We start from the raw sequence: 25,211 nt of genomic DNA on the forward strand, positions 1-25,211 counted from the left end.
CCCACTAATGGCACCAGGTGCTGCTTTCTTTGCTTTTGTAAGTCATCTTGTTCATCTTCTTTCTAGCTTCTTAAATTTTGTGGCTTTTTCCTTTCTTTTTGTTCTTAAGGGCTTCTGACATATTTCAAAGTTAATAAAATTATCAAACCAAGTCAAAAGGGTGGTACATGAGCATATGTGTATGTATTTACCACCAACATTCAACAATTGTGTGTAAATATTTTCAAATTTTGGCAAAATATAAGTTAATAGATATGTGTATACATGTGTTTGTCTATGCCTGTATGTGCATACACACAGTGGTGGTGTTGAGTAATGTCAGGAGGTTGCATGTAATATGACAGCTTTACTCCCGGATAATTTAGCGAACATCTCCTAAAGCGAATGGTATTTTTTCTTATACCACATTGTCCTTGCCACACCTAAGAGATTTAACAATAATTAGAATTTCCTTAATTATCCCAAACCTATCTTTAATATCTGATGTTTGCAAACCAGGATTCAATAAAAGTTCAGATGATAAATTTAGTTAATAAGTCTCTCTAGTCTCTTCTAATCTAGAACGTTCCCTCCCCCCTTTTTTTTTCATTATATGACTTTTTGAGGAGACTGGGCCAGTTGTCTTTTGTTGTTGTTAGCTGCCATGGAGTGAACTCCGACCTCATAGCAACCCCATGCACAAAAGAATATGGACTATTGTGATTCACAGGATTTTCATTGGCTGATTTTTGGAAGTAGATTGCCAGGCCTTTCTTCCTAGTCTCTCTTCATAGCAACACACAAGCCTCCGCTAACAGTGGGTAATGGTTATGTTTGAGGTGTGTTGTCTGGGAATTGTGTAAAAATTCTACTACTGAACCACCACTGCCCTCGATGTCTCAAATACTAAATTTGTCTGATCGCTTTCTCAGAGGATTGTATGTTCCTCTTAATGTCTGTATTTCTATGAGGCAGATTTGGGTCTAAAGGGTTAATTAGATTCAGGTTAAACATTTTTGAAAAGAATATAAGTGATGCTGTAAGCTTCAAATTGTATCATCTTTAGGAGATACTAATGCTAGGTTGTTCCACTATTAAATGATGCCAAGTTTGTCCCACAGGTTAAGAAGGGGCCCATCAGATTGGTCCATTATAAAAATGTGTTTTTCCTTTACAATTAGCTGGTAATCTGTGGGGTGCTTACTTTGCCTGCATTTGAGTATCCTGGTCCTTCAATACTTTTACTTAGTCATACTAACATACACAAGTTATTCTTGCTGGAATCAATTATTTTATTGGGTATTGCAAAATAATGGTTTTCTGATATTCTCTTTCCTTCTACATTTATTAACTGATGTTCTCCTGCAAAGAAAAAATTTCTCTCATTACCTAGGAATGAACTACATTTTCAACTAAAAAAGAAAGGTAAATGCTTGATTCGTGCGCTTCAGTTACCAGTTTTCAGAGTAAGAGATTGATATAATGGTCATCTCTAATGATGGCAAAATTTCTCTCCCCCTTTCTCTTTCTTTTTTGAGTATCATAGAATCATGGATTATTGAGGTACAATGTACCCATTATAAGTGTGGAATGGTTTTCAGTGAGTTTATAAAGTTGTGTGCTCGTCGCCACGATCAGTTTTAGAACATTTCCTTCATCTCAGAAACTTCCACTTACTGTCAGTTCCTGCTGCCACCCCAGCCCCAGGCAGACACACTTATTTACTTTCTGTCTCTCTAGATTTGCCTGTTTTTGAAATTTCATATACATGGAATCAGGCAATATGTAGTCTTTTGTCTCTGGCTTCTTTCACTTAACATGTTTTTGAGGTTCATCCTGTGTTGTAGCATGTTTCACTGGTTCGTCCCTTTTTATTACTGGACAGTATTCTGTTATGTGGATATACTAGGTTTTGTTTTTCCATTTACCAATTGATGGACACTTGGATTCTTTTCAGATTTTGGCTACTATGAATAGTGTTGCTATGAACATTAATGTACCTAGCTTTGTGTAGACTTATGTTTTCATTTCTCTTGGGTAGACACTTAGAATGGAATTGCTGAGTTGTACGTTAAGTATATGATTAACTTTTTAAGAAAATGCAAAACTGTCTTAGAAAGTATCTGTACCTTTCCAAGAGTGGTTTATGAGGGTTCCAGTTTCTCCATATCCTTGTCAACACTTGATATTGTCAATCTTTTTTATTATAGCCATTCTGTTGGTTATGTAGTGGTAACTTGCATTCCCCTAATGACTAATGAAGCTGAGCATTTTTCCATGTGATTATTTGCCATTCATATATCTTATTTGGTGAAATGTTTATTAAAATTTTTTGTTCATTTAAAATATTGTGTTGTTATAAACTGTATTAAGTTGTAAGAATTCTTTATATAGTCTGTATACAAGCCCTTTATCAGATATATTATTTGCAAACGTTTTCACCAGTATGTAGCTTGTCTTTTCATTTATTAGTGGTATCTTTTAAAGAGCAAATGTTTTTAACTTTGATGAAGTCCAGTTTATCACTTTTTTTTCTTTTGTTGACCTTGCTTTTGGTACCATATCTAAGAAATTTATGCCTACCCTCAGTCACAAAGGTTTTTTTCTGTTTTCTTTTATAAATGTCATAGTTTTAGTTCTTATATTTAGGTTTATAACCTGTTTTGAGTTAATTTTTGTGTATGGTGTGAGGGAAGGATCTAAATAAACTTTTTTTTGCACAGAACTCTTGGGCTTTTATATTTCTAAGTAGTCTGGTTTCTTTGTCTTTTGGACATGCCTCTGTTTGTCTTTGGGTACATCTGTGTGTTTTGGTTCGTCTTGTATTTCCCCTGCTCTGTGCCTGAAATCAACCATTTTTCCTTTGGCCCTTGGTTCCTTTTGGTGCATGGAGCACTGTGGGTGCTCCTTAATATTAGAGTAACAATTGAGTCTAACCTTTTTGGGGAACAGAGCTATGTAATATACTTTTTTAAAATCGTGAGTTTATATTAATGTTTTTTCATTCTAATTTAGAGTTGCAGATTTTACTTCTTTGATTTTATATTTTCTGATTTGTTACTTGGTTTTTTTTTTTTTTTCTTTTATTATCATTTTAGTGGTGTTTAAATGAGTTTTCTCATTCCACCACTGGCCTTTTTGTCTTCATACCTTTTAATTTCATGGAGGTCCAAACCTGTGGCCATTTAACTAATGAAGTGAGGATCCAATGAAATCACCAGAGTAAAGAGGGAAAAATATCTAGAACCTTGGTAGAGACAGCTATTCTCTACAAATTATGTAGACTAAGAGAGAGAAGTTTTCTCAGCCCTTTCCCCCCTTTTTTTCTCATTTCGTAGTTTGGAATGGTCAGCTGTGATTGTGGATGAAGCTCATAGAATCAAGAATCCAACGGCTAGAGTAACAGAAGTTATGAAGGCTTTAAAATGTAATGTCCGCATTGGCCTCACTGGGACCATTCTTCAAAACAACATGAAGGAACTGTGGTGTGTGATGGATTGGTAAGCGAAAACAGTTTTGGCGGAAAATTACCTAATACTTCTATAGTTTAATGTTACCTTGTTTGCTAATTATTAGTATCTGATTAAACCAATTATTTGTCTATTTACAGAAGTATTTGATCCCAAACATGCTATCCCAGGTAGAGTCCCATGAAAACCTCAGCTTATGGCCATCTCCTTTATTTTTGTGTGTTATATTGCTCATTGTGCACCTTACCACCTTTTTGTGAATCTCGATTTGATTTCCAACTTTAATGTTTCTCTGTGTTGATATGATAATTTAAAGCCTATCTTTATGTATTAGTTTTAGTTCCCCAAGTAAATACTCAAGCTAATTTACCAAATCCATCATTTTCTTATTGTTATAAACTAAAACTGTCATAAAAAACATTCTGTTTTCTTGGCTTTTGTTATTGCTGTCATCAGTAAACAAGTGACTTAGTATATTCCTTAAAAGCAAAAAGAAGTTGATGTTTTTCTTTTCAGATAATTTAGTAAATTTAGATAATGGGTTAGTAAAGTCCTAACATTTTCTCCTTGCATTTATAAAGGGCTGTGCCAGGACTTTTAGGTAGCAGGAGCCACTTCAAGAAGCAGTTTTCTGACCCAGTAGAACACGGTCAAAGACACACAGCAACGAAAAGGGAACTAGCTACTGGCCGAAAGGCCATGCGCAGATTGGCAAAAAAGATGTCTGGTTGGTTTCTCAGGCGTACCAAGACTCTTATCAAGGATCAGTTGCCTAAGAAGGAAGACCGGGTAAGAACTACGTTTGTGTATACTATTAATTTCTTGTCATGTTCTTTTTTTTTATTTTAAGAGGAAAATATTTCCTGTAGTATTTTTTTTTTTTTTTGCTTTTTATTCCAAGTGGGGAGGAAAAAAAAACTGTTACATGTAGACTGTAGAAAATATGAATTGAGCCAGTTGCTTTCCTTGCTAACCTTCCTTGCTAATGATAAACAACAGGTTTCTTGTTAGTACACATTCAGCTCATCTCATTTTTCTTGTTTTAGCACAGGAAAGTTTTTGATAAAATTCTTCCTCAGTGAAGAAGGAAGAGCTTTTCTCCCTACTGTGTTTTCCGTTCACACTTTGTTCTTCCCACACTGTCCACTGACCACCACCCAGTACATCCATTGGTACCTACAGGACCTAGGTGGCTAAGAGTTTTTTTCCCTAAAGGTTTGTTTCTTATAGAATGCTATTTGCTGTTACATGCTATTACATGCTGTTACATGAATGACCTAATTTTAAGAATTTGTAGGACAATTAGATTGTGTTAATTATTCAAGAATATTTGAGTTGTTGACCTTCAGAGGATTTTTTTTTTTAATATTGTGGTCCTCTTTGATAGTTTCTAATCTTGTCATTCTTCTAGTTCAGGCAATAGAATAAAGTTTCTATAAATCACTGTGAACTGAACCTAATTAATGTGGTCCTAAATAAGGGCAATTCTATCACATGCCCTCAGTCTTAGGATATTCAGTTGATTATTACTTTAAAAAGTATATTTGAATGGAAAAAATGATACTGATATGCAAGTGGGAGAAATTGATACAGCATTTGATTTTTGATATTTATCTAAAGCAAATATTATTACTGAATTGGAATAGTTTATGAACCTCACTTTTAAAAATGTTTTACGTAATTTTGTGTATATTTTTTAGTTGTCTCTCTACCTAGTAGGAGAGTACCTGAGTGGCACAAATTGTTAAGTGCTCGACTACTACCTGAAAAGTTGGCAGTTTGAACCCACCCAGAGGCCCTTGGAAGACAGGCCTGGCGATCTGCTTCCCAAAGGTCGCAACCTTGAAAACCCTGTGGAACAGTTCTACTCTGCACACATGGGGTTGTCATCGGTTGGAATCGACTCAATAGCAACTAACAACAACAATCTAGTAGGAACAACAAAACAGTAAATATATGACAAAAAAGTTGTGCATGTTATAAATTGTAAATATTATAGCCTGGAATCCTGGCTCCACTGCTTAAGAGTTTTGTAAACTTGAGCAATTTGCTGAGTCTCTCAAACGCTGGTTTCCTCATCTGTTAAGTGGGAATGATGGTAATGATGCCTGCCTCACGTGGTTGTTGTGAAATGCAAGACACAGAAGTGTTTAGTAAATGTTAATGTTTTTTTAAAAACAGCAACTCAAAATACCCTCCACACTTTAATCATGGACTATAATCTTCTAAGTTCTCTTTTAATTCTTCTTAGATGTGCTTTTATATTTAAGGTTAGGGTCAAGATGTTCCTAATATTTTATATATACTTTATCTAACACTGTTTTATATAAGCCAAAACCAAACCAAACCAGTTTCCTTCAAGACGATTCCAACTCATGGCAACCCCATGTGTTAGAGTAGAACTTCACTCCATAGGGTTTTCAAGGCTGTGACCTTATGGAGGTAGATCTCTAGCTCTTTCTTCCAAGGTACCTCTGAATGGGTTCAAACCACCAACCTTTTGGATAGTAATTAAGCACTTAACCATTTGCACCACCCAGGACTCTTGTTCAGACACGTGTATTTGTCATCTTTTATTGCAATACTGTTCTATTATAGTGATTTAAAGATATAACACATATAAATAGAGGGTTCCCTCCCTTGTTCACATTCCTCAAAGTCCAATTATAGGTATATTTAGTTTTAGGACCCTAGTTACATACAGCTGTATCTAGAAGGATTTATGAATTTCTGGTGCTACTAGAAATACAGAGTAAATTGAACCTCCCATAACCTTAACCTATCCTAACCTATTGCCACTGAGTTGATTCTGACTCATAGCAACCGTATAGGGCAGAGTAGAACTGTTCCATAGGGTTTCCAAGGCTGTAAATCTTTATGGACGCTGACTGCCACATCTTTCTCCTGGGGGCCAGTGGATGGGTTTGAACCACCATTTTTGTTAGCACCGAGTGCTAATGGGGCTCCTTCCTCCGTAACCTTGTTGTTGTTAGGTGCCATCAAGTTGATTCTGACTCATAGCAACACTGTGTACAACAGATGAAAACACTGCCTGGTACTGAGCCATCCTCACAGTCATTGTTAGGCTTGAGCCCATTGTTCTAGCCACAGTGCCAGTCCATCTTGTTCAGGGTCTTCCTCTTTGCGCTGACCCTCTGCCTTGCAAAGCATGATGTCCTTATCCAGATATCCTGATAACATGTCCAAAGTATGTGAGAGGAAGTCTCGCCATCCTTACTTCTAAGGGGCATTCTGGCTGTACTTCTTCCAAGACAGCTTTGTTCATTCTTCTAGCACTCCATGGTATATTCAATGATCTTTGCCAATACCGAAATTCAAAGGCATCATTACTTCTTTCATCTTCCTTATTCATTGTCCAGCTTTCATATGCATATGAGGTGATTGAAAGCACCATATCTTGGGCCAGGCACACCTTAGTCCTAAAGTGACATCTTTGCTTTTTAACACTTTAAAGGTATTTTGCAGCAGATTTGCCCAGTGCAGTGTGTCATTTGATTTCCTGACTACTGCTTCCATGGGTGTTGATTGTGGATCAAGTAATATGAAATCCTTGACAACTTCAATCTTTTTTCCACTTATCGTGATGTTGCTTATTGGTCCAGTTGTGAGGATTTTTGTTTTCTTTATGTTGAGGTGTAATCTGTATTGAAGGCTTCATCACTAAGTGCTTGGAGTCCTCTTCACTTTCAGCAAGCAAGGTTGTGTCATCTGCATATTGCAGATTGTTAACGAGTCTTCCTCCAGTCCTGATACCATGTTCTTCATATAGCTGAGCTTCTTGGATTATTTGCTCGACATACAGATTGAATAGCTATGGTGAAAGATACAGCCCTGATGCACACCTTTCTTGACTTTAAAACATGCAGTATCCCCTTGTTCTGTTCGAATGACTGCCTCTTGGTCTGAGCACAGGTTCCTCATGAACACAGTTAAGTGTTTCGGAATTCCCATTCTTCGACTTGGAAGAAGGACCTGGAAGTCTGCTTCTGAAGAAAATTGGCCAGTGAAAGCCTTATGAGTAGCAGCAGAGCATTTTCTGATATGGTGCTGGAAGGTGAGCCCCTTAGGTTGGAAGACACTCGAGAGATGACTGGGGAAAAGCTGTCTCCTCAACGTAGAGTCCACCTTAAAGACATGGATGGAGTCAAGCTTTTGGGACCTTCATTTGCTGATGTGGTGTGACTCAAAATGAGAAGAAACAGCTGCAAACATCCATTAATAATTGGAACGTGGAGTGTACGAATCTAGGAGAATTGGAAGTCATCAAAAATGAAATGGAATGCATAAAGATCAGTATTCTAGGCATTAGTGAGCTGAAATGGACTGGTATTTGCCATTTTGAATCAGGCAATCGTATGGTCTACTATGCTACTGAAATGCTGGGAACAAAGAAAAAGGATTGGTCCTTGGAAAATACGTCCTTGGTGATAGAAAAGAAGCCAGAGATAGTATGATAGAATTTTGCAAGATCAAGGACTTCTTCATTGAAAATACGTTTTTTCAACAGCTTAAATGGCGGCTATACACGTGTACTTTGCCAGGTGGAATACAAAGGAATCAAATTGACTACATCTGTGGAAAGAGACATGGAAAATCTCAATATCATCTGACGTAACAAGGCCAGGGGCCAACTGTGGAACAGACCATCAGTTGTTCATATGCAAGTTCAAGTTGAAGTTGAAGAAAATTAGAACAAGTCCACGAGAGCCAAAGTATGACCTTGAGTATATCCCACCTAAATTTAGACACCATCTCAAGAATAGATTTGATTGATTGAACACTAATGACCGAAGACCAGATGAGTTGTAAAATGGCAGCAAGAACATCATACATGAAGAAAGCAAGAGGTCTTTAAAGAGACAGGAAAGAAAAACAAGCCCAAAATGGATGTCAGAAGAATCTCTGAAACTTGCTCTTGAACGTAGAGTAACTAAAGTGAAACGAAGAAATGATGAAGTGAGAAAGGTGAACAGAAAATTTTAAAGCGTGGCTCAAGAAGACACAGTAAAGTAATAGAATGAAATGTGCAAAGGCCTGGAGATAGAAAACTGAAAGGGAAGAACACCTTCGGCATTTCTCAAGTTGAAAGAACTGAAGAAAAAAATTCAAGCCTCAAGTTGCAATATTAAAGAATTCTACGGGAAAAATGTTAAACAATGCAGGAAGCATCAAAAGAAGATGGAGGGAATACACAGAGTCACTATACCAAAAAGAATTGGCCGACATTCAACCATTTCAGGAGGTAGCATATGATCAGGAACTGATGGTACTGCAGAAGGAGGTCCAAGCTGTACTAAATGCATTGATGAAAAACAAGGCTCCAGGAAGTGACAGAATACCAATTGAGATGTTTCAGCTAACGGATGCAGGGCTGGAGGTGCTCACTCATCTATGCCAATAAATTTGGAAGACAGTTACCTGGCCAGCTGACTGGAAGAGATCCATATTTGTACCCATTCCAAAGACAGGTGATCTAAAAGAATGCAGAAATCATCGAACAATATCATTAATATCAAACACTAGTAAAATTTTGCTGAAGATCATTCAAAAGTAGTTGTAGCAGTACATCAACAGGAAACTTCCGGAAATTGAAGCCAGATTCAGAAGAGGGTGTGGAACAAGGGATATCATTGCTGATGTCAGATGGATCTTGACTGAAATCAGAGAATACCAGAAAGATGTTTATCCGTGTTTTATTGACTATGCAAAGGCATTCGACTGTAGGGATTATAACAAATTATGGATTACATTGCAATGAATGGGAATTCTCAAAGCCCTAGTGGCATTGTTTTATCCTATTTTCTTAAACCTGGGTACAAAATAGTAATTTGTAATTGCTTTAGTCTGAATTTAGTTAATTCTTATCTTTACTAATCTTAGGAGTTTCTGCTAAGGTATTAAACATAAATGCTCTCTTCAGTTTTCAATATTATCAAAAGTTTTTTTTGTTTGTTTCCTTTTTTTCTATTTCCAAGTATTTCAGTAAGTATTGTCCATTCCATTGTTCTGAAATCTTTCAGAATTTTTCCTTATCATGTTTTTTGTTTGACGTAAATTTTAATCGCTTATTTGCCTGATGGGCTAATATGGAGCCTTGAAAAGACCAACAATATATCAAGAAATATATAAGGAAATCACATTTGCTTTTCATATTTTGATTCCTTTTAAATAAAAAATGAGTGAACTCAATGAGGTTTATTTGAAAGTGAAGTTATAATTTGTATAGAGGGGGTTGGGAGGCCAGTAATATAAGAGAATAAGGAGAAATTGTCATAACAGTGTAACTAGAGGGAAGAAAATTAGTTAATGAGCAGTTTTCACTGTTATAATCTATAAAATCTAATGTGCATGGTGATTATTATTGCTAAAAAAAGATACTAATAATTTCCTTGTGTTTTATCTTGACAGATGGTGTATTGTTCTCTGACAGATTTCCAGAAAGCTGTCTATCAAACAGTGTTAGAAACAGAAGATATAACTTTGATACTCCGGTCTTCTGAGCCTTGTACCTGCAACAGTGGCCGAAAAAGGAGAAATTGTTGTTATAAGGCAAGCATCACAGTACGATGTCTTCACTCTCTTGCTTTTAGTTACGTAGTACTCTATGCTATTGTAAGAGTAAGTCGCAAATGAAATAACTTTTCCTCTGATAGGTCTTTAACTTTGGAAGCTGTAAAAAAAAAAAAAAAAGTAATAGTTTTCAAAAATATTTTAAGACATTAGATAGCAATTGCATATGAAATACAGTATTCAAATATCCTTTCAAATACTTATTTTTGAAAGTAGATTTCAATTTTATGTCCTCCCTTTCAACTTGTCTTTGGAAGTATACTACTTTCGTCTTGAAATTTTACTTCATTTTCAGGAAGTTTCTCATTATCTGTTGATAGCAAACCAATGTACTTTTTTTTTTTTTTTGGCTTTAAAGAATAGAAATTTCTTTTCTCACAGTCCTGGGGGCTGAAAGTCCAAATGCGGGTCTTGGTGATGTCAATTCCTTCCTTGTTGGTAGCCCCGGGCCTTCCTTGGCTTGTAGAGGACAATCCTCACATGGCATCTGTCTTCCCCATTTTGTTCGCACCTCTGTGTCCATTCTGCTCTTTTTATAAATTAAAAGTGATTAGCTTTAGGATCCACTCTATACTGGTAGGACCTCAACTGATTGACCGATTGCATTATATTAGATCGCATTGTGGAGTGTGATTACTTTATATTACATTAAATTTCAACTACAGGAGTAAGGGTTAGGAGCCTAACATGTATTTTGGTGGGGTGCACAATTCAATCCATAACAAGCCTTCCTACAACTGGAGGAGTTAAAATGAGTAGGATGAGGGAGGTGAGGATTGAGAGAAAAGGTGGACATATATGTGGGGCTTACCAAGGGGCAGAGGTATTATTTTGAAAGTGATGGGCAGAAGTTGTTGAAGTTTTTTGAGTAGGGAAGGGAGGAGATTAAATATGTACTTTAAAAGATCTCAATCCCATGCCTGCTGGTGTTATTAGTTGCCATTGAGTCAGCTCTGGTTCACGGCAACCTTATGTATAATAGGACGGAATGTTGCCAGTCCTGCGCCATCTTCATCGTCATTGGTACGTTCGAGTCCAATCCTGTGTGTAGGAGAATGCATTTGAGAAGATTGACAGTATCTGAAATGTGAGAGTTTTGAAAGGAGACAACAGATTGGAGAGGCATACAGGAGGTTAATGAAATAGAATTATCTAATTGAATGTGGGGAATGAGTGAAAGAGTGTAACAATATATTAAAACTAACTTACTCTTTGGTAGGCTTAAGATATTCTGATATTTGGTAACTGTGAATTTAATATAAATTGTGGATCGGTAGAATAGAGAAAGTATATTTTACTTTTATTTAGAAGCATATTCAGTTGTGCTTTTTTACTTTTTATCTCTTTTTCCTGCTCTTTTTTTACCTTGGTTTTAGTATCATATTATCTGTCACATATCTATGTGTAGAGAGGGGCCCTGAGTAAATATCTAGACTGACATCTGTTCCATCGCTGATTTATTTTGCTGCCTTTAACCACTTCACTTTCTTGTAATAGCCCCATTTCCTAGGCAGCCTTGCAGCATAGATGGGAGGAGAGAGTAAAGGAATCGCTGTGATACTGTCCATGCACCAGAGAGCTGTATTATTAGGGACCTCTTAACTGTAGCATTTCTATCACTTTGTACCATGAGCATAAGGGCTTTCTGGAATGGGGACTTTCTCTTTTCTTTTTAATTAAAAAATCACTGTAGTATAATTGACCAAAAGTATGATTCCACATTAGCAATTCTTGAAAATTTTGTATAAGCGGTTAACTGTCTTTTTCTCAGAATAAATATTATTGCGATATATTTTGTGATGTAAGCAGTTACATATCTGTGTTAATCCTTTACACCTTCTCATTTACTGAGTGTCTCATTATCTGACATTTCGCATTTACAACAAAAGTAAAAAATCTACTATCTGACTATTTTATACGTTAACAATGTATACCTGGCAGTAACAAATGCTAAGGTACGAGACGAGAGTAATGCCAGCCTCGATGGCTAAGGTTATGTGTCAGCTTGGCTGGGCCCTGATTCTCAGTGGTTTGGCAGCTACGTAATGAGGTAATTTGGCAGTTATGTAATGATGTAACTTGGCAGTTATGTAATGATATAGTTATCCTCCATTTTGTGATCAGATGTGATCATCCTCCATTTTCCCATAACACCAATTTCCCATAACAACCTGGTCTTTGAAACCTAACCACGTTGATAAGTAAGGAGAGGGTGTACTTGTTTTTATTTCTTGTATTTTTCTGATTGCAGACCAATTCACAAGGTGAAACAGTGAAAACCTTATATTTCAGTTACCTTGCCGTCCTTCAGAAAGTAGCTAACCATGTCGCTCTACTTCAGGCTGCGAGCACCTCTGAACAGCAGGTTTGAGTTGGCTTTTTTTATTTCTTTGTGATGTTATTTGATGTAAATGTTTCATATTTGGTATAAAATTTCTCCTAAAGGAGCCCTGGTGGTGAAAATGGTTAAACACTCAGCTGCTAACCACTATAAGTTAAAATCGACTCAGTGGCACCTAACAACAAAATAAAATTTCTTAGCCAAATATCCTTAAGTTATTTTTGTATGAAGTTTAAAAGGCAACTGACTTGCTTGTTTTTTAATTTGTGTGTCAAGGAGTATGCACACATAACTCTTTAATCAAAGTGAGAAATTTTAAGTTTTAATTAAAATAAGAACTTTCTGTTATGCTTCTGATAATGTTTGTGTATTTATTTTCTCTTACACCCTTTGGTGTAACTGATGAATCAGTCATATTCCACTAATAATCTATCTAATTGCATGTATCTAAACTACTGGATTAAAATAAGGATTTATAATAATCGGTATATTAAATACTAGAGGTATTCTCCAAACTAGCAAAAATCAGTTTATTTCAAAGTTGAGTCGTAAATGCAGTCATTCACTTTGGTTGTTTCCAGTTGTTTCTTATTCTAGAGTACAATATAAATAAAAGATTTTTTCTAAACACCTTTTTGTTTAATTATTTTGTTATCTTTTTATTGTTACAGCTTTGATGCTGTTTGAATGTACTTTTAATCTACCATATTTTTACACAAATAACACACACCTTCTATGTTTGTTTGCCAACGGTGCCCTCCCCCGGCAAAGTATTTTTGTAAAAATGAGCTAATTTCTTTTACAACAACATGTAAAAAACAATTGGCATAGCAGTGCTGATGAAAATACCTTGCAGGGGGAGACTGTGGTTGGCAAACAAATGTAGAAGGTGTGTATTACTTGCCTAAAAATGTGGTAATAAGAATTTAACATTGTTTTTTGATAGTTACTGTTTGCTCTTTGGAGAGTATTTGGCTCCTTGGTTTGGAAACCTTAAAAAAGTAATGATAAAGTTAGTAGTCATGTCAATATCTACGATTTCAGCAAAGCCATATGGTAACATATCACTTTAAAGTTTTCTGAATTATTACTCTGACTCAGAAAAAGGCAAAATCTTCAAAATATGTTCCTTCTGAATAGGAATGACTTTTTTTTCACAGTTTCAATTTATATAAGTTTACATGGTTTAAGTTGAAATTTCTTTTCTTCTACCTTTTTTCCCTCAAGAAAACGCTTATCAGTAGGATATGCGATCAGGTATTTTCTAGATTCCCAGATTTTGTTCGGAAAAGCAAAGATGCAGCCTTTGAAACAATTTCTGACCCCAAATACAGTGGAAAAATGAAGGTAAGTGCTTTTCTTTCAAGTTGCATACAGGTAGGGATAATATACAGAATATTTATCAAGTAGTATAGCAGAGACACCAACTAATCAGAACAGCTGTCCAGTCAGGGAGGAGAGAGGTGGCCAAAGGCACCTACCTGGTGGCTTTATGTCAGCCCTTACTAGCTTACTGTCCACCCCGCGTACAGATGTGTGCACATGTCGGTTCGCAGTTAGCAGTAGCTGCATCAGATGTACTTCAGGCTTTGCTTATGTGTGTGTTGGGTTCATGCCCTCTAAAAATGTGTGCTGCTACCATATATGTAATAGCTCGACCTCAAGGATCCAGGGAGCTACCTCCCGGAAATATAAAGGCTAATGCTAATAGGACGATGGGATAGGAGTTAGTGTGGAATTAGAGAAAACAACTGCTTGAAGAGTTAAAGGTAGACAAGTCCTCTGTGTCTAGACTGAATTTTCTGCCTCTTGTTTTTACTTGCCAACTAAGATTGTAAGGTTATTCAGTCTTCACATTGATGGCAAGGGAACATTTGTTTTACACAGGGAAGCTGACCTGTAGGGGTGCCATTCTTGGTGATGCATTACTGAGGGAGGGGTGTGAAAAGTACAGCTAGGTTTTCCAGTCACCACCCAGGCCTCTGGGCATTGCCCTGGACAGGAGGCATGAAATGCTAACAACTTCTGGTCTCCTCAAAACAGAATTAGTTTGTTTAACCCCTTATGAACTATCAAAGGTCTTTATTTATGAATTTAAATATTTTTACAAAGCAATCCCAACTCTAAGTTATAATTAAGAAAAAGGTAAATTATTTCTTTTGCCAGATGGAATAAGAGGAAGTAATTCAAAGTAATCAATTTTTTTTCTCTTAATATTCTGGAAATATTTTTAATAGTTATACTACATAAGCTCCCCATAGTTTAAATTACTTGAGACCTCTAAATTGTTTTAAAAATCTGTGCGTGTATTTTTTAAATAAACAAATTTGTATTTATGAGATTATCATATGATTTGCTATCACAACAAATAAGGGAAATCCAATAAATTTTCTAACAATAGTAAATCTATTTTTAATCATCCATTTTATTGACTTTTATTTAATTATTTTTATATTAAAAAATATAAAAAACCCAATTAGCTTAGAACTGAGGCCCTACTATTCCATAATTTAAGCCAATAAAATATTTCCAGAAATCATGGCTTACTTTAAAAACTGCAGTATTCATTGCTAAAGTTAAACTCTTGAAATTAATTGGAATTTCATAACTCTGCATTTAATTTTCTTATTCCTTTTGCTGTCAAGTCGATTCTGACTCATAGTGACCCACTAGGACAGAGTAAAACTGCCCCTTAGGGTTTCTGAGGAGCAGCTAGTGGATTCAAACTGCTGACCTTTTGGTTAGTGGCCAAGTTCTCAACCACTGTGCAAATATATGATTTAAAACACACTTTTAATTTGAGTTTTGTATCTAGGAATAATGATATCTGGTTAAAATAATTATTAGATTTACTTTTCTTTATGATTTTTAGAAGGGAAAAGCAAGCATAAATTGTTGCTGGAGACAGGGCAGATGCATTTATATGTGAAGGAAGCAAGTAATGTATTAGTTTTGTGAGAAGCCCTGACAAAAGAGCAAGAGTAATAAGCAAGGGATGTGTTTCTAGGACTGTGTTTCATCCCTTGATTTACACCGTGATCTGGTGTTGATGCACTGATCTGGTGGTGCAGAACCGGTAAGCTTACCATGAAATTATTGCCTGTGGGGTTAAGAATGCCAAGTAACTGAGTTGCATGTACTTCTTGAACTCAGGTGATGAAAGATCTCGGCCATTCTTAAAGGTCAATGCAGAGCTGCCGGGCATCTCTGGACATCATGTCTGCTATGGCCTTCACAGCTGAAAAGCTACATTAATGAACCCTAGCTCTTTCTCTTGAGTGGTAAGGTCTTTGTTGACCTCAACTATTACGCAGGGGATGGTCACAAATTTCTCTGTTTCCCCTATTAAGAATCCTTACTTTCTTTCCCCTGATAAATACCAGAGTCACTGGCCGTAGAAAAAGGAAAAAAAAACAGAGACTGGGAAATCCAGCTCCGCGGTGCTGGAATCATGTAAGGGCTGTGTTTGTCTTTCTAGACCTACCTGACTAATTTGAGGAAAGCTTAGTGCTGAGATTCCTTAGCTATGAGCACCCCCAAAATTAGGACCCCTTTACAGGCGAATTTTCCTATTCTGTGGAGGACAAACTGTGTTATTAAGATGCAGACTCATATTGTCATTTTTGAAATTTTCTGGTAAGGATATTAGTGTTCATATTCACTTAGTCTTTTTTTAAACTAGCCTAATAAAGACTTCCAGTCTCAGAGCACTCACTTTTCTTATTACTTGTACTTGTTTTTATTGTATAATATTCAAGAATACTTAAAATCACAAACAGGTATGATACCACTCCAAACAATCCGAGTAAATTTCATGATCTAAAACGTTAATGGTTTATGTGAAATTCAAATGTACATACTTCATATAGAATCAATTATTTTAAAAAAGGCTAATGTAAATGTAACTTACTTTATATGTTCTCCAAATATTGAAATACTGTTTACCTAATCTGTGACGTTTTTATTCACCTTTTGATTGGCTAGCCAAATAGAATTTATTTTTTAGATTTCATTGCCTGTTTTAGGACTAGGGGTCAAAGTTAGCGTAACGCAAAGATAGTGTTATATTGAGTATAAATTTTCTTACTTAAAAGTTTGCATTCGAATTAATAAAGTTGCTTAAGTGTTTATCACATAGTTCAGAAAAATCTTAGTATAGAAGTTTTGTTTTTTTTTTTTTTACTTCTGTGGATTGCTCTTCCATGGTGTTCTGGAGCTGTGATTGCCAGATGTGGAAATGCCTATTTAAATAATAACAGGGTCGCTTCATCATACACAAGTCTTTGGATTACTTGCTTCCTCCCAGCAAACACCGTGTATGTGGACAGATTGTTGGCATTTTGAGGTCAGAATAGAATCTGGAAGTCAGGGCTTACTGTAAATAGAGAAACAGAGGGGAGAAAGTGAGAAGCGGTGTATATCTGGCTGCTTATTAAAAAAAAATAAATATCAAGACTGTTAGAACCTAGATGTAATTGAACACATTTCATTACATTTATCTAGAGAAAACTGAAATACTTCCGAAAAGGAATGCTGCTCTGTACTGTAGTATCTTAACATATTGTAAGTATAAAGAAAATGTATTTTAGAAATTGAATAATCCATTTAAATGCATCCCATAATCTACATGCTTCCTTTTTATTAAAGCCAGATGAGATGAAATAAAGGCCTTTGGGAACTTCACTTCCTCACTGACAATATGATTATGAATAACATTTGATATAATTTTTAATACTTTCTTGCTCTAACTTGGCAAAAATGAAGAGACTCAGAAAAGGTGACTGAAGTTAGTGTTGTAGAAAAATAATTTGTATGAAATTGTCAAATGCTGTTTCTATGTATAAAGTGTACTTTTAACTGGAACTGGTTCTCAAATGTTCCGTGGTTCATTTCCAGGTCCTTCAGCAGCTTTTAAATCACTGCAGAAAAAACAAAGATAAAGTTCTCCTTTTCTCCTTTTCCACCAAGGTGAGTTTTGTCCGAAGTACATTCTTGACTGACTCCAGCCCTGAGCCCTGAGGCATAACACATAAGTGACAGCAGCAGCTTCCGACCACCTTTCTGTCTTATACACGCTGTAGGAAAGGTAGTGAGGGGAGCAACCTGAAGTTTGAAAACAGACACTTGAGGCTTACTTATACAATGGTTACTGTCAAATAGCAAATTCAAAGGTACGTTTTTATCTTCTCTTGATGTTTTTATTAATAATAACTTTTTCAAGACATTTTAGAACTTAGAAAACTACACAAATAATAAAATATATTTATACATGATTTATCCAATAATTTTCTTTTTATTTGGTTTTATTACTTTCTTTTAGCTTAAAAAAATGAAAGATTGGTTTTCTTTGGAAAGATTGGCTTGCCTTTTTTTTTTTTTTTTTAAAGCAAAAGTTGCTGAAATTTAAAATCAATTCAGGATAATGGGAGAAATATCTGGGTCAGAAGTGAGAAAAGTATGTTTCTTTTGTAATTATCAGAAAGAAGTGAGTGACGGTAACCTGATCTCTGTAATGGTGCCAGACACATTCAGCCCAGAATTAGTACCTACCTTTCCTCTAGTTGCGGAGCCCTGGTGGCACAGTGGTTAAGAGCTTGGCTGCTAACTAAAAGATCGGCAGTTCAACTCCACCAGCCGCTCCTTGGAAACCATATGGGGTAGTTCTCTGCTCTGTAGGGTCGCTAGGAGTTGGAATTGACTCAACGGCAACGAGCTTTTTCCCCCCCTAGTTGCTTGATGTGCTGCAACAGTACTGCATGGCGGCTGGGCTTGATTTCCGGCGACTTGATGGGAGCACAAAGTCAGAGGAAAGAATCAAGATCGTGAAGGAGTTCAACAGTGCGCAAGATGTTAACATCTGCCTCGTCTCCACAATGTGAGGAAATCAAATTTGATCACTTGATTTTTATCTAATTGTTTTTAAGATTTAGAATAATTTTTTAAAATGATCCATATTTTCAGTGGTTATTGTTTGTATGGCTTTGTTTCATTTGGCCTTAAGGCGAAGCAGGGAAAATGCTGTTAATTATGACCAAAATAATAATATCTTGAGTTTTACCTACCTTTTCTTTCATTTCCTTTATCATCGCTGAATTCTCCTTATAAGTCTGGATTTATAAAGGTAACAATAAGAAATGGCTGTTTCCTCCTAGGAATTTTCTCTGGTGATACTTTGGTTCATGCCTTGTGGTCAGAACAATCAGACTTCTTATTAGCTGGATAACTGAGAATCAGTTGTAGCAGTGGCTTTCCAACTGTGCTTGAGAAGCCATAGAGAGCCTGTGGAGCTGGGTGGGCCAGGTATTTTCCCTCCACTGCGTCTACCTTCTCTCAACCAGAGCAGCTCCACTGTTATAGGTCTTGTTGTTGTTAGGTGCCATAGAGTCAGTTCCAACTCATAGTGACCCTATGCACAACAGAACAAAATGCTGCCTGGTCCTGTGCCATCCTTACAATCATTGTTATACTTGAGCTCATTGTTGCAGCCACTGTGTCAATCCACCTCATTGAGGGTCTTCCTCTTTTCTGCTGACCCTGTGCTTTGCCAAGCGTGATGTCCTTCTCCAGGGACTGATCGCTCCTGACAACATGTCCAAAATATGTAAGACGCAGTCTCGCCATCCTTGCTTCTAAGGAGCATTCTGGTTGTACTTCTTCTAAGACAGATTTGTTCATTCTTTTGGCAGTCCATGGTATATTCGATATTCTTCGTCAGCACCACAGTTCAAAGGCGTCAGTTCTTCTTCAGTCTGCCTTATTCACTGTCCAGCTTTCACATGCATATTACGCGATTGAAAATACCATGTCTTGAGTCAGGCGCACCTTAGTCTTCAGGGTGACATCTTTGCTCTTCAACACTTTGAAGAGGTCCTTTGCAGCAGATTTGCCCAATGCAATGCGTCTTTTGATTTCTTGACTGCTGCTTCCATGGGTATTGATTGTGGATCCAAGTAAAATGAAATCCTTGACAATTTCGGTCTTTTCTCTGTTTGTCACGATGTTGCTCATTGGTCCAGTTGTGAGGATTTTTGTTTTCTTTATGTTGAGGTGTAATCCATACTGAAGGCTGTGGTCTTTGATCTTCATTAGTAAGTGCTCCAAGTCCTTTTCAGTTTCAGCAAGCAAGGTTGTGTTGTCTGCATAACACAGGTTGTTAACGAGTCTTCCTCCAGTCCTGATGCCCCGTTCTTCTTCATACAGTCCAGCTTCTCAGATTATTTGCTTGGCATACAAATTGAATAGGTGTGGTGAAAGGATACAACCCTGCCACACACCTTTCCTGACTTTAAACCAATCAGTATCCCCTTGTTTTGTCCGAACAACTGCCTCTTGATCTATGTACAGGTATCTCAAGAGCACAATTAAGTGTTCAGGAATTCCCATTCTTCCCAATGTTATCCATAATTTGTTATGATCCACACAGTCAAATGCCTTTGCATAGTCAATAAAACACAGGTAAACATCCTTCTGGTATTCTCTGCTTTCAGCCAGGATCCATCTGACATCAACAGTGATATCCCTGGTTCCACGTCCTCTTTTGAATCCAGCCTGAATTTCTGGCAGTTCCCTGTTGATGTACTGCTACAGCCGCTTTTGAAGGATCTTTAGCAAAATTTTGCTTGCCTGTGATATTAATGATATTGTTCTATAATTTCCACATTTGGTTGGATCACCTTTCTTGGGAATAAGCATAAATATGGCCAGGTAGCTGTCTTCCAAATTTCTTGGCATAGACGAGTGAGCACTTCCAGTGCTGCATCTGTTTGTTGAAACATCTCAGTTGATACTCCGTCAATTCCTGGAGCCTTGTTTTTCACCAGTGCCCTCAGTGCAGTTTGGACTTCTTCCTACAGTACCATCGTGTCTGTCAGTGTGTCATACTGTGGGGGCATGCGTGTTGCTGTGATGCTGGAAGCTATGTCACTAGTATACAGATACCAGCAGGGTCACCCATGGAGGACAGGTTTCAGCTGAGCTTCCACACTAAGACAGCCTAGGAAGAAGGACCCAGCAGTCTACTTCTGAAAAGAACTAGCCAGTGAAAACCTTATAATAGCAGCAGAACATTGTTATAGGTCTTATAAAGGTAATATCAGTTGTAACACCTATTTATGAATCTCTAATGAAGACTTTTTAAAAAAAAAAAAAAATTTATTGTGCTTTAAGAGGAAGTTTACAAATCAACTCAGTCTCTCATGCAAAAATTTATGTATCTACTCGACAGCTGTGGGGTAGTGGAAACCCTGGAAACCCTGGTGACGTAGTGATTAAGTGCTACGGCTGCTAACCATAAGGATCGGCAGTTCAAATCTGCCAGGTGCTCCTTGGAAACTGTATGGGGCAGTTCTACTCTGTCCTGTAGGGTTGCTATGAGTCGGAATCGACTTGACGGCACTAGGCTTGGTTTTGGTATATACTCCTAGTTTTTTTTGCTGTTCTCCCCCTAATGAGACAGCACACTCCTTCCCTCCACTTTCATGTCCATTTGGTCAGCTTCGGACGCCCTCTGCCCTCTCATCTCCCCTTCAGACAGGAGCTGCCCACGTGGTCTCATGTGTCTACTTCATCCAAGCAGCTCACTCCTCAACAGTATCATTTCCTATCCCATGGTCCAGTCCAATCCCTGTCTGAAGAGTTGGCTTTGGGAATGGTTCCTGTCTTGGGGACTGTGACCTCCGGGGTCCTTCTAGCCTCAGTTAGACCATTAGGTCTGGTCTTTTTATGAGAATTTGAGGTCTGCATCCCACTGCCCTCCTGCTGCCTTAGGGGTTCTCTGTTTTTCCCTGTCAGGGCAGTCATCTGTTGTAGCCAGGCACCATCTAGTTCTTTTGGTCTCAGGCTGATGTAGTCTCTGGTCTTTGTGGTCCTTTCTGTCTCCTGGGCTCATGATTACCTTGTGTCTTTGCTGGTCTTCATTCCTTCTTGCTCCAGGTGGGTGGAGACCCATTGAGGCATCTTAGATAGCCGCTTGCTAGGATTTAAGACACCAGACACCACTCTTCAACGTGAAATGCAGAATGTTTTCTTAATAGATTTTATTACACCAGTTGACTTAGATGTCCCCTGAAACCGTGGTCCCCAAACCTCCACCCCTGCTACACTGGCCTTTATTCAGGAAACTTCTTTCCTTTTGGTTTAGTCCAGTTGTGCTGACCTCGCCTGTATTGTCTTCTCCTTTACGTAAAATAGTTTTTGTCTACTATCTAATTTGTGAAAACCCCTCTCCCTCCCTCCCTCTCTCCCGACTCTGGTAACCATCAAAGAATATTTTCTTCTCTGTTTAAACTATTTCTCAAGGTCTTCTAATAGTGGTCTCATACAATATTTGTCCTTTTGCAACTCAATAATTTCACTCAGCGTAATGCCTTCCAGATTCCTCCGTGTTATGAAGTGTTTCACAGATTCATCATTGTTCCTTATCGATATGTAGTATTCCATTGTGTGAATATACCATAATTTATTTATCCATTCATCCGTCGATGGGCACCTTGGTTGCTTCCATCTTTTTGCTGTTGTAAATAGTGTTGCAGTGAACATGGGTGTGCATATACCTGTTTGTGTAAAGGCTCTTATTTCTCCAGGATATATTCCAAGGAGTGGGATTGCTGGATCGTATGGTAGTTCTATTTCTAGTTTTTTAAGGCAGCGCCAAATTGATTTCCAAAGTGGTTGTACCATTTTACATTCCCAACAGCAGTGTCTGTCCATGACCTCTCCAACATTATTTTGTGTTTTTTGGATTAATGCCAGCCTCGTTGGAGTGAGATGGAATCTCGTTGTAGTTTTGATTTGCATTTCTCTAATGGCAAATGATCATGAGCTTTTCCTCATGTATCTGTTAGCTACCTGAATGTCTTCTTTAGTGAAGTGCCCATTCATATCCTTTGCCCATTTTTTAATTGGGTTATTTGTCTTTTTGTAGTTGAGTTTTTGCACTATCATGTAGCTATTAGAGATCAGCCGCTGATCAGAAATGTCACAGCTAAAAACTTTTTCCCAGTCTGTAGGTAATCTTTTTACTTTTTTGATGAAGTCTTTGATGAACCATAGGTGTTTGATTTTTAGGAGCTCCCAGTTATCTAGTTTTTATTCTGCATTGTTAGTAATGTTTTGTATACTGTTTATGCCATGTATTAGGGCTCCTAACGTTGTCCCTATTTTTTCTTCCATTATCTTTATCATTTTAGATTTTATATTTAGGTCTTTGATCCATTTCAAGTTTGTTTTTACACATGGTGTGAGGTATGGGTCTTGTTTCATTTTTTTGCAGATGGATATCCAGTTATGCCAGCACCATTTGTTAAAAAGACTGTCTTTTCCCCATTTAACTGACTTTGGGCCTTTGTCACATATCAACTGCTCATATGTGAATGGATTTATGTTTGGATTCTCTATTCTGTTCCATTGGTCTATGTATTTGTTGTTGTACCAGTACCAGGCTGTTTTGACTACTATGGCGGTATAATAGGTTCTAAAATTTGGTAGAGGCCTCCCAGTTCGTTCTTCTTTTTCAGTAACGTTTTACTTATCTTGGGCCTCTTTCCCTTCCATGTGAAGTTGGTGATTTTTTCCTCCATCTCATTAAAAAATGTCGTTGGAATTTGATTCGGAATTACATTGTATCTATAGATACCTTTTGGTAGAATAGACATTTTTACAATGTTAAGTCTTCTAATGAAGGCTTTTTTAAAGAATATACATACTTTAGAGAAAGATTTAAGTCAGTATAAATACCTAAATAAAATTAATTCCTTTTTGGGGGGGTCACAAATCCGTAACTTTTGACATCTAATATATAATAAAAATTCTCTAGATTCAGTCTCACTCTCTTCCAAAAAGAATTTCAGGGAACTTTAAAAATAAATGTATGTAAAAAGAAAAAAAAGTAAAAATGAAATCAGAGTGAAAGTCATTTAAAGTGAGGAATAAAATGATACATGGAGTGAGTAAGCTGTTGCTGTTAAACACTGAAATTCTTCTTGAATTCTTGCAACTAAGGAAAAGAAGGAGCCGTCAGTGAATTCAGGAATAACTTCTCATATGAGTCCTTACACAAAGACTTTAGATGACATGACGAATACTGTCTTCAGTTATGTTTTATAAAACACAGGTTGTTGTTTTTAGCTGCCGTTGAGTCAGCTCTGACTCATGGCGACCTTATGTGTACCAGAACAAAACTTTACTGGTCCTTTCCCATCTTCCTGATTGTTGGTATGTTTGAGTCCTTTGGACTCAGAACACACATAACATTCTTGATTTTTAAGTAATGTTTTTCCATGTAATAAATGCATTAAGTAACAGACCAAAGAGTACAGAAAAACTTATGACAGGCATCAGTCTCTCACTTTTCTTTGGCTCACCCTAGTCTAATTTTCTGAGATACTCCAGAAATTTCCTAGTTATCTCTTTAATTCTATCAGAAATTGCTGTTAAATCCATCCATTGAGTTCTTTTTTTTTTTTATTAGCTTTTATTGAACTTCAAGTGAACGTTTACAAATCAAGTCAGACTGTCACATATAAGTTTATATACATCTTACTCCATACTCCCACTTGCTCTCCCCCTAATGAGTCAGCCCTTCCAGTCTCTCCTTTCATGACAATTTTGCCAGCTTCCAACTCTCTCTATCCTCCCATCCCCCCTTCAGACAGGAGATGCCAACACAGTCTCAGGTGTCTACCTGATATAATGAGCTCACTCTTCATCAGCATCTCTCTCCTACCCACTGTTCAGTCCCTTTCATGTCTGATGAGTCATCTTCGGGAATGGTTCCTGTCCTGTGCCAACAGAAGGTTTGGGGACCATGACAGCCGGGATTCCTCTAGTCTCAGTCAGACCATTAAGTATGGTCTTTTTATGAGAATTTGGGGTCTGCATCCCACTGATCTCCTGCTCCCTCAGGGGTTCTCTGTTGTGCTCCCTGTCAGGGCAGTCATCGGTGGTGGCCGGGTACCAACTAGTTCTTCTGGTCTCAGGATGATGTAGGTCTCTGGTTCATGTGAGTTCTTATTTTTTAAAGACTGTATTTTTCATCTTTAGAAGTCCTATTTTATTCTTTTTCACATCTGCCAGATCATTTTTACTTGTGTTTTGTGCTTTATGGGTTCCAGTCTTTCTTTTTTTGTTTTAGTCATTTAAATCATACTTTAAAAAAAACCTCCTTTTGGAGGGGTAATTTTGCTCTGTTAACTTCTGTACTTGGGGGTGCTAATCTCTTTGTTATTTCCTCTTGCTTATGGTAGATTATTTCTTCACATATTTTGTGATATTTTTTATTTTTAGCTTATCTTCAGTGAGATTTTTTCTTCAGTGGAAACTGTTTGAAGACTGGTGGTTGAGTTTTCCACTTGTGTGGTTTTGTCTCTGCTTCTGCTAGGCATCCTAACTAAGGCAGGAGAGGTTTTGGATCCTTGTTTTCCTGTGACTGAATTCAAGGAGTAATTTATTACATATGTCTGTACATAAAGAGCATAGCATAATAAATATGTTCTTCAACTGTGTTTTTACAAAAGGTACATAAGCAATAACCAGAACCAGTCGTTAATTTTTCTTAGACACTACCTTTGATTGGAAATGTGTGGGCCTAAATCTGCATGAGGCTCAGACTTGTAGTTCCCATTTTTTGTAGCAATGTCTCTTTTTCCCCTTCGTTTACGTCTTGGTAGGTACGAACTTCTTTTTCCCACTATGTTAGTGTGCAGATTTTTACTTTTTCTAGTTTACCCTTATAAAAGCGGAGAGCTCAGTAAAACAGTAAAGGGGCTGTTTAGTCCCGGTGAACGGTGACTTGGCCTATGATGGTGGTGTTGGAATGAAGAGACGTGAGTAGA

General features: G+C 37.2%; 1 protein-coding gene across 4 annotated transcripts in view; it reads left to right on the forward strand.

Moving 5' to 3' along the window:
* Positions 1-25,211, forward strand: part of ERCC6L2 (ERCC excision repair 6 like 2) — a 142,659-nt gene that overhangs the window by 31,908 nt on the left and 85,540 nt on the right. For all 4 annotated transcript variants that reach the window (XM_049894851.1, XM_049894848.1, XM_049894852.1 and 1 more), the window contains 7 exons: positions 3,318-3,479; positions 4,031-4,238; positions 9,879-10,019; positions 12,292-12,405; positions 13,609-13,728; positions 17,278-17,349; positions 18,111-18,256. In XM_049894851.1, coding sequence (XP_049750808.1) covers positions 3,318-3,479; positions 4,031-4,238; positions 9,879-10,019; positions 12,292-12,405; positions 13,609-13,728; positions 17,278-17,349; positions 18,111-18,256 — 963 coding nt within the window. The remainder of the gene's footprint in view (positions 1-3,317; positions 3,480-4,030; positions 4,239-9,878; positions 10,020-12,291; positions 12,406-13,608; positions 13,729-17,277; positions 17,350-18,110; positions 18,257-25,211) is intronic.

The sequence above is a fragment of the Elephas maximus genome, chromosome 9 (genome assembly GCF_024166365.1).
Source record: "Elephas maximus indicus isolate mEleMax1 chromosome 9, mEleMax1 primary haplotype, whole genome shotgun sequence".
Lineage (NCBI taxonomy): Eukaryota > Metazoa > Chordata > Mammalia > Proboscidea > Elephantidae > Elephas > Elephas maximus.